The sequence below is a fragment of the Coenobita brevimanus genome, chromosome 21 (assembly GCF_032717465.1).
Source record: "Coenobita brevimanus isolate Jiangsu-jjx chromosome 21, ASM3271746v2, whole genome shotgun sequence".
Classification (NCBI taxonomy): domain Eukaryota; kingdom Metazoa; phylum Arthropoda; class Malacostraca; order Decapoda; family Coenobitidae; genus Coenobita; species Coenobita brevimanus.
In genome coordinates this window covers 5,109,590-5,123,448 of record NC_136974.1, presented here as the reverse complement: position 1 = coordinate 5,123,448, position 13,859 = coordinate 5,109,590, and the positions used below count along the sequence as shown (strand labels likewise).

The 13,859-nt window shown below is 39.9% G+C and overlaps 1 protein-coding gene across 1 annotated transcript in view; it reads right to left on the bottom strand.

Moving 5' to 3' along the window:
- Positions 1-13,859, bottom strand: part of LOC145392088 (mitogen-activated protein kinase kinase kinase 11-like) — a 393,639-nt gene that overhangs the window by 90,719 nt on the left and 289,061 nt on the right. The window contains exons 7-8 of the mRNA XM_080266543.1: positions 11,649-11,877; positions 2,406-2,516 (exon numbers count right to left, since the gene is read on the bottom strand). Coding sequence (XP_080122669.1) covers positions 2,406-2,516; positions 11,649-11,877 — 340 coding nt within the window. The remainder of the gene's footprint in view (positions 1-2,405; positions 2,517-11,648; positions 11,878-13,859) is intronic.

The following is a 13,859-nucleotide window of genomic DNA, read 5'->3' as shown; positions in this document are numbered from 1 at the left end:
GTTGCTCTATCACTTAACCTATCCCCTACCTGCTAGATTTCCTCTAGAGAAGGCATGGTACCGGTATCATCAATTAGTGGGAAAGCAGTCAATGGTTGTACACCAGCCAACAGAAGTTCTCCACTGGGAGGTTCAGCCATATACAGCTACTGAAAGCACTCAGCCCAACAATTCCTATACTCACTCACCCCCGACACAAGCCGTCCATCTGCTATCCAAAAGAAGTTAACCAGAGATGCAGGATCTGGAGTGGAGGTTCTTCAGGACTTGGTAAGCAGGTAGAAGGCCTTTTGCATGAAAGCAGCCTTCCACCTCCTCAGTGAATTTCATGACATACCTCTGTTTGTCTCTTTTCAGCAAAACTTGTGCCCACTGAGACAGAAGTCTGTGCTGCTCTTGATCCTCAGCCAATCTGGCAGCATCACTCTCCTCAGTTGCGGCCAATGCCCCAGCAAGACAATCCCTCCCTGAGCTTGGGTGCTCTCCAACACATTCATCAGCTACTGCCAGGGTAGCATGCTTAAAAGAATCATATCCTTCAACAGGGTTCTCAACAGTACTGTGCACCTCAAACTGATCTGAGAGTACCATTGCATACTCATAAGCACACTCCTCATCCCTGACTTTGTCAAGATGGAACTGTTTTTGGTAGCATCCACAGCTCAGAAATAACTGGGGACTGGATACGGATAATAATGATATACAGTAATTCCAGTATTTATGATGCAGTAGGTATCAAAATAAACAGTGGCTGATTATTGATGTCAGATGGATCTGACACTGGCTATCAGAAGCAGCAGCAGTATTACCATCAAAATCATTATCATTATCATTATCATCATCATCATCATCATCATTATTCTTGGTTTTACATTTCCTTTCCACACAACATGGGTAGGTTGAAATGCAACTGCAAGGTCGTGGGTTACCACAACCCACCAGTAACACAACAGAGAGTTTCTAGCACATTATTCGTCCACTTTTATTCCTCTTGTGCAACACAAAGAATACTGTACATGGATAAGATGCTTCATCATCATCAGAAGCAGCAGCAGCATCCTATTTCCCCCTACTGAAGAAGGAAAGATTCATGCCCCATCACCCCCCCCCCTCCAAAAAAAAAGTAGCAGCGGGCATCAAAAAAACATTGAGTACTTGGATAATGGTACCTTACAGAGGTGCTATACATCTCCATATACACTTTACCCATCTACCAGTACAGTATTTCCAAACTACTGTAATTAGTTCTATTTGTTGTCCACTTTCAAAACTTCACTCTCACATGTTATCTTCTCCTCCTCTAAAAACACAATACTTAGCCTACACTGACCTTCTTTTCCACCCTCATCATATTCATTCACTATGAGTGTTCACACTAAGTGATGAATAAAGTACTCAAAATTCTACTGAACCTAATGTGTCACAATAGAGCAGGATCACCAATAAGCAGCTGGCAAGTGGCAGCTACATTTAAGTTTTCCATTATGACTAAAATAAAAATATATATTCCGATTAGACTTTGTAAATGCTGTATCTCGATACAACTTCGAGAAAAATATGCAAAATATATGCATGTATTTATAAATGCACTGCAACCACAAAATTATGGTTTCTTTGAATACTTTATAAAATATAATAATTACTCTACAGCTACAGTACATTAGGCAATGAACTGGGAACAAGATGTTACATGATACATAATTCAAGGTACACAGTGATGCCTAATGATGTCCTTTTCTTCTTCTACACTGTGCCTCTAATACAGAATTGTGTGATACAACAAACACTGTTCTGTATAATACAGTGGTGGAGAAATATTTTAACAAATTTTTTAAAGCATATACTGTGTAGTGCTGGTATCACTGGTCCTGTAACCATAAGCCTGTAATGGTAGTAAGAAAGACCTGGTGTGGTGAGGGCAGTCATGCTTGGCCACAAGTTCTCTATGTAATCTCAACAACTAGTGTCCACAATTATAAACAATTTATTTTGAACATACCAAGGTTTGAGCTCCATAAATTAAAAAAAAAAAAAAAATACAGATACTGAAGTACTACTGCCAAGCTATGAACCAAGTTTATTTTTCATCAAATCATATGATTATTCCACAAAAGTTAATCAAGCAAAGATACCTTTCTCAAAAAATCTTACTGTGTTCATCTTTGGAAGCAACTTATGGTTGGTTACTTTCCGAGCATGAGTTGACAGCAACTGTTATGTTTGTACCCAAGAAAGAGAGACAGTCAAAGTATATGAAATGTTACTGGCAAAGTCTGAGAAAGACTTGAGTGGAGGAATGAGGGTCTAAAAGAACAAGATGAATGAATGAGAAAACATGAAACAAAGTACAAGCTGTTATAATAAGAAAGAAGAAAGAATATGAGAGATAGAGATAGATCACTTACATGCAATGGCCCTGAGCCGGGGTAGGTTAGGGGAGCCTGGGGGACTGTCGGGGCTGGCAGGGTTAAGCACAACCCCGGCGCTCGGCTGTACCGTGATGTGATGCCGGAAATCTACCGGAGAGGAGCAGAGAACATCATTCGCACTTTTGCACTGCCACACTTTCCAATTTTCTCGCCACTTACACCAGTTATTACTTCTCCAGTTTCCAGTTTTCCTTTCATATTATCTTGTGCTTCATTTTCTGGCAACATATAAGAAATTCCTCACTGAACAATGTATACAAGCTCCAAGAAACTATCACTTGAGTAATAACTGCTTAATGTGAAGGCCTTATTTCAGTGGAAGAGATTACCGGTAACTTTTTATAAGTTAACATATTCATGCGAAAGATGATATAAAGTAGAATGTGCTGAGAAATGCAGGAAGACTTGAACTGGTGGAAGAACTGCATAAAGCACCTTCGTGCTGTAACAGAGAAAGAGGTATATATGTCAAAGAAGTGGAGAGTAGGGTTGCCCAAGGAAGAAAAGTAATTTTGATATTAAACATAGAACTGGTCACAGAGACCACAAGTGGACTGTATGAAATTATTTGAACCTATACTAATATACGGTTAGGGGACTTTGGCATGGTATTAAAGTGCCAAGTGAAGAATGAGCAGTGGAAATAGGACTGTTATTGTTTTTGTTGTTGCGGCCCCAGGTGCATCTCATTATGAACACAGTGGACTGCAGGAAACCAGCCACTTTAACTGGGTGCTCCTAGAGATCCTTTGTTTGTGTTACCACTGAAGGACTGTCTGCTTTATGACCTTTGGCCTTGTGTGTGTGTGTGGGGGGGGGTAGAGGGTGCACAGAGCTGGCAAGAAAAAGTGGGGGGAGGGGGGAGATTCATGACAGGTGCAGAGTCAGGAGATCTAACGATAAAAGAGTAGGACTGTGTGTTTAGATGGCATAGTTTTAAGAATACAGTATAATGAATATGATAAACTGGGTGGTGGTGAGAAAAGTACAGCATACCCGAGTGCATCTGAATTTGACAGGAGGCATAGTAAACCAAATGTGGATGAATATGTGAGTGCGTGAGAAATTGACGTAGAAAAGTTGAGGAAGCTAAGAATTTGTCACGGGATCCAAATGGAGGGATGAGGTATTCATGCAGAAGCACATAACAATTTTTTCTTTACCTGATAATCAACAGATTGACAACCTGACAGGTCTCTGTAAAGAGCATCTATTTTATATATATATATATATATATATATATAAAAAAAAAAAAAAAAAAAGTACAGTATGTGCAGAAGATATTAGTGCTGATATGGAGTGACTTCTGATGGCTTGACTGGTATGTGAATGACTGGATGGCCCCTTCTACTGAGCACACTGTATGACTGTTCTCTCAGGTTTGTTTTCTTCTTTGTTCCTATAGTCCTCCTCGCGCACGTTTGGTACTGTGGTGTGGCCCGCGTCTGTGTACAGTGTTGCCACGTTTTCTATACCGTTATCTCTCTCTCTCTCTCTCTCTCTCTCTGTCAACGCCACCGACTGGGTGTGGAAGTGTTGCCGCTCGCGAATGAATAATTTTTTTTTTTTTTTACTTGGGTATTGGCATATGCCTACTATTTTGTCCTACATATTAGCTTATGATTATAAATGTGATTATTCCTCGCCCTTAAAATTATGGTAAAAGCCAGTAAATGTGAGCATTTTTCCCAAGCAACATCTGTACAAGCTATGGTTGGGTCTACGGTACTTTATTTTAGGCCAGATGGGTGTGTAAGTATTGCCACTCACAAGAATTACATGAATTATTTCTTTTACTTTGGATATTGGCATATTTCTTCTTTTTTCAGGCTCATTATCTTATATCCATAACTGTGATATTATTACCCACCCAAAAACTACGCTAAAAACCATTAAAAGTGACTACAATATCTTTTAGCAACACTGTACAATATGTATGCCATGTTTGTGTGTGACTGTATAAATATTTTATGCATAATAAGATTACTGTTGATTCATCCATCAAAATACACAAGTGTAAGTTTTATTCATCTGAATTTATCGAATTTGTGATGCCTTGTACATAAATAGCTTCCATTTCACATCGCAAGTTGGGGAAACGTGGCACCATTGTCCACAGTTGCGGGCCACACCTAAGCCGCAAGCGGGCGGGAATCAGACTATAGATCCTAAAATTTTATGCATTAAAATAAGATGTCAAAGTCATCCCATCTGGGAGTTCCCAGGAAGGGGAAGGTACTGATGATGAGGACAATGACGACAATGATGATGACGACAACGATGATCATGGTAACGGTGATAGTGGGAGCTGTGGTAGCCACAACCCTTCACTTTACATCAAGATACCATAGGTACAAATAAATGGGGCACAATGATCCCAGTACAATGCTTTATTGTGAAACTCTGTGCTTAACACATGCTCAGTGAGGAATTACTATTGTGTAGCATCTATATTTCCCATCGGTTCTTCCTTTATACTTCTTATTTCTCAGTTTCTCCTTTCAGTTCAGGATCACTTCTCTCTTAAAGTCTTAATTTATCCTCTCTCATTCCTGCATTTTTTTCACTCAATTCATTCCTCTGTTGTCTCTGTTTTCTCTCTCACATACACTACTCTCATTCCAAGAGCTAAAACTTTCTTCTTGCATTCACTTCTTACCACAATCTGTATGCTTATGGCCCATCTCCTGTCTAAATTTGTCACGGTTTCTCTAGGTACAGGTAATAATCTCTGTACACTTTCATCTCATTCATACTAACTACAATGACACTCTACTTAATTCCTTTTAATTTTCTATATTCCCTCAATCCTTAAGTTTTCCATCATCTACCTGAACTTTCTCCCTTCATCATGTTCCCCTCATCTGCTATCTTAAAGTGAGTGTTCAATGCTCAGCATATCAATACCATTAATAACATCCATGATTCTATAAAAAGGTACTGATATTTGATAGGAATTCACCATACACTAATAAATCATAACATTCTCATCTGAACTGTGTACTCAGCAACTGGGAGATAGAGCACAGGGAGCAAATACTAAATACTATCTATCTATTGCCAGACGCCTCAATCCCATTTGGGGTGGCCACAAACAAATCACCTCCAAGTCGCCCTGTCCCCCGCCATTTCACTGCCCTGCTCCCAACTCACACACCCCTCTCTCATATACTTCTCCACCCCATCCCTCCATCTCATCCTCGGCCTCCCCCTCCCTCTTCCCCCCTCCATCTCACTCACATACACTCTCTTGTCAGTCTTTCACCCTCCATCCTCTCCACATGGCCAAACCACCTCAGTGTGCTCCTCATAACGTTTCCTATCACATCCACATCCACACCACAACGCTCCTTTATATCCTCATTCGTCAGCCTGTCTCTCCATGTGACTCCATAGGCTCCTCTTAAATAACTCATTTCCACTGCTCTCACTCTTGACTTGTGTCCTTCCAACAACGTCCAAGCTTCAATTCCATACGTTAGAGTTGGTATCACAATACTGTCATGTAGTAACTTTTTCACTTCCATGCTCACTTCCCTGTTTCTTATCACTGCTTTCAAAGAACCAGCAACCTTTCTTCCCCGCTGTACCCTTTCAAGCACTTCACCCTCCAAACCTCCATCCTTACTCATCACACTACCTAAGTACTTAAACGTACTCACATTTTCCAATTCCTCACCATCCAACCTTGCTGTACATTCACTGACTTCACCTCTCTCAAAGACCATCACTTTACTCTTCCCTACATTCACCTTTAGATTCCGTTTCTTACACACTCTCCCAAACTCATCCACCAAGCCTTGCAGCTCCCCTTCGTCTTCACTCAACAACACAGTATCATCTGCAAACAACAGTACAGGGAGTTTCCAAACACTATCCTCTCTCACCAGGGCCACTCCAACATCCAATACCCTACCTTGTACCTCTTTTATTACCCCATCCATGTACAGATTGAACAACCATGGAGACATGACACATCCCTGTTTCAACCCAACTTTCAAAGAGAAAAATTCACTTAGTTCACCATCCACACGCAGTGCAGCCTTCGCACCATTGTACATACTCTTCACAGCATTCAACAACTTCCCCTCTACTCCATATACTCTTAACACTTTCCACAATCCTTGTCTATCCACCCTGTCATATGCTTTCTCTAATAGTAAATACATAACAACAAAAAAAACACTCTTAATCGCATTAAACTAAAATTATACTGTTTTATCTATCTATCTATCTATATATACAGTATATATATATAGCTAAAGAGAGAGAGAGAGAGAGCTTTCTCTCTCTCTCTCTCTATATATATATATAGTGGTTGGTGGTGGTGACCATCATCCACTCACTTGATGTAGTGCTGCCTACTTCTTCCTTAGCCTTTATCATTCTTTTTCTGTGCCTGCCCTCCTCTCTTCCTATTTCTCCCATCTTTCCTGTCACTTCTTATTGCTTTTCTTTCCTTTACAGATGGCTTTACATTGAGTGACAAGCCAAATGGTATCCTGTAAGCCAAGAAACCATTTACAACGCTGGGTGGTAACCATATAACCAAACCATACGTGCTCCCTATGCGTCAACAAGTGGGTTGGTGGAGGGTTAGTGCCCCTCCCTGTAAAACAAATAACTCAGAGTCAAATGGCCACCCCTTACGGGATTATGGCATCAGGCAATAGATACATAGATAGATAGATATATTATATATATATATATATGTATATATATATGTTTTTAAATCATTTATCATTGCAACTTTAAGGCAATTAAATAAATTTGGTAGAGGGTTCTGGAACTGGTGGTGTTAATGTAGCTCTCATCAACCTCCTTCAATATCCACGTATTCTCTTGAACTGAAAAAAAGCCTCTGAAACCAGCAACAAGAGAATAAAAACCATGTACTCAAGCAGAACGAGTAAACAGATTAAGTACCATGTGCTGCCTGAATTCCATTTGTCACTGAGCATTTAACCCCACCCCTAGCTTTCCGGCAAGTGTAGATGAGAGATTACCAATTCTCACATTGAAGTCTTCCCAAAGATTCAAGTTACAGATAAGCCAGCATGCATATTAGTGGATTAATTCTGATGTTAAGCTTGATTAATGCAATAAGAAAGTCCTGAATTGCTTATCTGCAACTGTGAACTGCATTTGGGGAAAAGTAGTATGGTATTATAGTAAAAGTAGCAATGGTAGCAGTAGATATACATGAATATAAGGAAGGGTTATAAACACAGTAAATCAAAATTTTCCATTGAAAAGTAGCTAGGTTCCTCAGCCTTTCTGCATCCTTCAATTTCAAAACAATTTTCTTGCTCTACATTTCCCTAACTGAAAAACTACCAAATGACTTACATAACTTGGAAACAGTCACAAAACAGCATAACAGCCTAATGTGATGTTTCTCTACGTTTTCCAGTTCCTATGTTAATGCAAGAAAACTGCCTTCCTCTGCCTCCCTGTAAGTTTATAAACCACAATGACATGTGAATGAACTTGTGAAAATTTGTGCATACTCTCGTTTTAAAAATACTGGGGGGGGGGGGGGGGGATGCTGAAACAATTGACTACAAAGAGTACATTACATCATGACTACTGAAGTATGTAAGTAGTACAGGGATACCAAAAAATAAAAACAAAATAAGTCACACATACATGCAACTGGTGCCTGATGAATTTCAGAATAATGGGGTCTGGCTAATTAGACAACACGATAGCTGAATTTCTGGTGGACTTACAAAGGGATGCTGTAATACAGAGGAGGAAGATTGGATTAACACACCTAACAGACCTACCATTAAGCCTGAGATCAAAAGGGGAAGCCACATCCACAATAAATTTTTCACTTCATTACTAATCATTCAATGAAATATAAAACTGTTAGACTTTTCTATCTTATTTTAATTCCATTAATTAAAACAGAATAAAGGCAACCCCCTCCCCCCCCATTTTGTGGGTGTTAGGAGACACAGATTCCCATGAATTTGGAATTTCCATGTAATTTTGATGCACCCCCCTAAAATGCCCCTATGGTAGCACAGTGCACCATACAATTTACTTCAATAAAAAATACCTGTAAATGGGCATGATTATAAGAATTAAGGCTAATTTTGACGTTGCTGACTGCCACTGACACCGTAGCAGTGTGCACAGACCTAAAGAGCCGTATCTGAGACCAGAAAACAGCATAAAATATCGCAACGGGTAACTTTACACTCCCTCTTCTGTCTTTCCTTCATTCTTTCCTCTTCCTTCTGCCTGTGGGTGACTCTACACTGAGTGACAAGCCAAATGGTTTCCTGTACACCAGGAAACTATTTACTACGCTGGGTGGTAACCATATAACCAAATTTTGGCACTTGGTGGTTTACTGGGTAATTATTGCGCTCCAGTCGGATTGAGCTGGTGAAAGTTTATATCCAAGGGGTGGTTGGGGTTGATTGCTCATGTAATGCCACTCAGGGATGAGTGAGGCTGGTCACTCTCGTCTTAAATGTCGGGCCCAACTGCCTAGCCCCGGGCTACAACACTCCTCATGGGGCAATGTAGGATTGGCTGATGATGGATATACTGAAGCACTGTACAAAAACTTTAATAACAAATAAGCATTTTATGGGTATGGCCAATATAAATTTCCGGTTAGGGCAAATTATTTTTACTGGGGGAAAATCCGCGAAAAAGCAGGGGTCACTGAGTTTCAGGCCTGTGAAAATGGGGGGTTGCTTGTACAGCTACCGTAACTGTTTCAGATTTTCAAAGTTGCAATAAGAGTGAACACTGTAACTTCAAGGTTTGTCTACAAATTTCTGCACTCAGTTTTAATAACATAATCATAAGTGTCTACAATCATGCCCTCTGTGTTTTCCTCTAGACCCATGAGGCTGATCTGGATAAGCCTAATACTGTATGGCAAATACATTACTCCCTCTGGTTTTCCTAATAAAGATTACACTTACAGATTCATTGAATTTTATATACCATCATCCATCAGCTAATCCTGTGTTGCCCCATGCAGTGCATAGGAGCCCAGGACTAGGCAAGTTGGTCCTGACAATTAAGAGGAGAGTGACCAGCCTTATTCATCCCTAAATGGTATTACATGAACAATAAACCCCAACCATCCCTTGGACAGAAACCTGCACAGGCTCAATCTGACTGAAGCGCCTAAATTGCCCACTAAACCACCAGGCACAAAAATTTGGTTACATGGTTCCCATCCAGCATAGTAAATGGTTTCCTAGTGTACAGGAAGCTATAGCTATATTTCCTACTGTCTCTACAAGCCAGCTGAAATGAGTAGGTTTTCAGTAATGTAGACATTAATGAAAACCTACTCATTTCAATCTTCTCTGTGAGTGATACAAAACTTGGTACATGTAATACTGTAATAATGCAAATCCTATAGACATACATACCTTACAGATTCAGGGAGACTGGGGCCATGGGTACTTCCTATATATACTATGCACAACAAAGAAAATCATTCCAAGAAGAACATGCCAATGTCAAGTCTATGTCTATGTACAAACAATAAACATTCAAGACAACACATACATGGTGCAGTACACATGTAAAATCTCAATGCAAATTGTGAATGTAAATCAAATGAAATCTGAATTCCATGTGAATACATTTAACATTGTATGTGTGTGTAAACTGATAATGATTTACCAGTACTGTACCTAACAATAATACCAGAACATGCCTTTATACAGTATATATTGAAAACTGGACATTTCAAAACATACTGCATTTCTGTATTTGCTCTTCCATGGATTAGTAAATTATGGCCACAGTGTTGTTTGCAAGATATGACAATGGTTTGATGAATAGATTCAAATATAGGCAAAGCCCAGAATGTGATGCCCCCATTCCAATATCCTACTGAAATGACCGCTCATATTTATACCTAGTCTCAGCAGGACCACTGGTTCATTCCCATCTGATGATCACCATGATGGGGGAAAATATACTACGTATCCTTTGAGGGAGGGGGCTGTGAGCTGTGAGGAGAGTGGTGAAATGGCTGGGGACAGGGCAACATGGAAGCTATTTGTTTTTGGCCACCCCTTATGGGATTAAGGTGTCTGGCAATAGATAGATACTGTAGATGGACAGATCTTTTGAGTATTGTTTTTGTCTACACAGTGCATATTGCAATCATCTGCTGTCAGTCATAGCTGCTGCATTCACCAACCCCTCCCCACCTACCAGTAAACTGTTTGCACTTGGGTCGCTTGCTTGAGTCACAGTGATATCCGGTGCCATATGGATGACTTGTGTGGCAGTGCTGTGATATTTTAGATGGCTCTGGACCGAAGCGAGGTTGGTTTTGGTCTTGTGTAACGTTAGAAAGTAACATAGGAATAACTCTGGCTGGCTTCCTGACATATTCCCATTGAACCTATGTTGTAACTAATTGGTATGCAGTTTTTTCAGTACTGTATGTGTTCTGGTCTTCCAAAAAACAACCGATCACATACCGAGTCCTGTCTATATTTAAATTACACCTGCAGTATATGAAACTAAATTCAAGAACTGTCAAAACGAATATGGTGCTTGAGGAACCTGGGTTATCTATTGTCTTAAATGTTGAAGCAATCACACAAAACATATGAATAAAAAAAAAGATTTTTGGTGTGCAAAACAGCTTCCCAACCCACATGACATTATTTTAATAACAGTACAGCACAACATTTATTCACATAAAAAAAATCAACAGTTCTCCATCTTCTAACTCTTCTCCCTATCTTCTTGCTTATCATTTCCCAACACTCTGTACCTATTATGTCCAATGGCTCATTTCACAAGACATGACACCTGCAGAAGCATCTCCAAAACAATTTCACAGCTCTGGATGTTGGACTTATATTACAGTACCAGCAGACAATAATCAGCACAACAGACTCACCCATATTTGATGAATTCCTGGGTAACAGACTTCTGCTGATTTCAAAAGAGGCTAAAATTACCAGTTTCCATCGGGTGATCTTAAGTCTTCTAATTGCCTCAGGATATGTGACACAAAGAAGATGTAATACAGTCCTTTTTCAATCAGAACTATAGGTACCTAAAAAGTTATCTGGAACATTCTGACACCTGTCCAAACAAGCTAATTTCTTCACACACCTCCATGCCTTTGATTCTGTAAATGCAGCAATATCAAAGAACAACCAGATATAAACATGAGACCTAAAAATAAACTCAGCATAAGCTCTCACTTACCTGATGGTGCAGATATCTGGTGTGACCTGGTGAGCAGTTTCTTCTTGAATTTCCCTTTCCGCTTCTTCGGAGTTGGCCGTGCTTGTTGCTGTATTGCCATGGAGATCTCCCGCTGAAGAAGATCCATTTCTCTGTGGTGTAGTTCCTGTTCTCTCTGCTTCAGCTGCTCTGCAATTTGTTTCTGCTTCACAAGAGTTCTTCTGACTTCCTCCTCTCGACACCGCAGATCCTAGGAATAAAGGCACTACTGAGGGGAGCAAGGACTGACAGAAGTATAGCTGAAGTAAAACAGGGATAAAAGAAAATATGGAATGGGACATACTGAGCAGAATTAGAGTGATATTACTTTCTCTCTCTCTCTCGTGTGTGTGTGTGTATTTACCTAATTGTAATATACAGGTGGCCCCCCACATTCGCAGAATCAACTTTAGTGGGTCTCCCAGATTCGCAGATTGCCCCTCTGTGGTGCCAAGACTGAGTTTAATGGCTATGATTGTAAGAAGCTTGGGTATATATGTAGCTGATGACTTGCCCACATTCACATGTGGGCAAGTCATCAGCTATCTGTGATATTTTATGCTGCTTTCAGGTCCCAAATATGGTTTATTTGGTACAGTATGTGCACACTTGCTCACAGGGGGGAATTTGCGGCTGTAGAGGCATTTACGGGAGGGCACACCAAACATTCGTGAAAAATCCACATTTACGGGGGTCTGTGTCCCTTAACCCCCATGAATGTTGGGGGCTGCCTGTACAGGATTTGAGCTATGCTTGTGTTGTTCCATCTCTTCTCTACAAATATGCATTATCCAATCTAGATTTAAACACATGGATGCCCTCTGTTTGCACCACCTCTACCTCTAAATTATTCCAGTTGTCTATAGTTCTGTTTGGAAAACTAAATTTCTTTATATCACTGAGGGATCGACTCTTTCAGCCTGAATTCATATCCTCTTGTTCTTCCATCATCTTTTACAATGAGGTCCTCTCTGTCTACATGAACTATTCCTCTTACTCCTCTAAACACTGCAATCAAATCTTCCCTCTCACTTCTCTCTCTCAGGGTTGGCAATTTCAGCTTTTCCAATCTCTCCTCATAAGACAACTTCCTCAAGCCTGGTGTCAATCTTAGGCTATCCTTTGTAGTCTTTCTAGTTTGCTGGTATGCTTCTTCAAGTGTGATGACCATATCACTGATGTATATTCCAGTCTTGGTCTTATCATGGTCACTATTAACTCCCTTAGCATCTCTTCATCCATATAATTAAATGCCACTTTCATGTTGGTCAGTAGCCCATAAGTTCCTCCAGTAATCCTATTAAATGTTTCTCTGGCAGTAGGTTATCCTGTATAGTCACAACAAGATCATTTTCTTCTTTTGCCTTCCTTATTATTTAATCTCCCATCTTGTATACATACCCTTATCTCTTATCACTGACTCCCATTTCCAATACATGACATTTATTAGTGTTGAATTCCATTCTCCACATTTGACTCCACTTGTATAGTTTATCTAGATCTTTTTGTAATTCCTTACAACAATTTACTCCTTTAATATGTAACAATTTACTCCTTTAACATGTTTCATAATTTCTGCATCGTCAGCACTCGACCCTTAGGGCATATCATTTATATATCTCAAGAACATGATTCGAGCCAACACTGAACCTTGGGGCACTCCACTAGTTACCTTTTTATACTGGGAAAACTTGTCTCTTATTATGGCAACACTGGATTAGATGATGGATGAAATTAATTAAATCAGTATCTAAATTTACTACTATATCTCCTGAGGCCTTCAGGATTTTAGCGGTGAACCCAGACATACCTGCCTCCTTCCCCAACTGCATCCTGCTTATTACCCTGCTCACAGCAGCAGCATCAATTAAAGGCCACTGGCCAAACACTGAATCCGCTGACTCCTAACCTTCCCTGTTGCTTTCAAAAATCTCATTCATCAATCGGTAATACCCTGTAATGCTCTCTCCATGTGTCTTTAACCCGTGGATTGCACAATTACCTTTTTTTATCCCACCCAATGGTGTGCAAAAAAAATGAAGATTTTTTTTTTTTTTTGTGGTTTTTGTTTACTATGAACTTGAAGATAAACATCCAGGGCATCATCTGGTGGAAAAGAAATAATCTCTCTCTCTCTCTCCGTCTTTGTGTAGGGCCTTGCGTAAGTTTACATATATATATATATATATATAT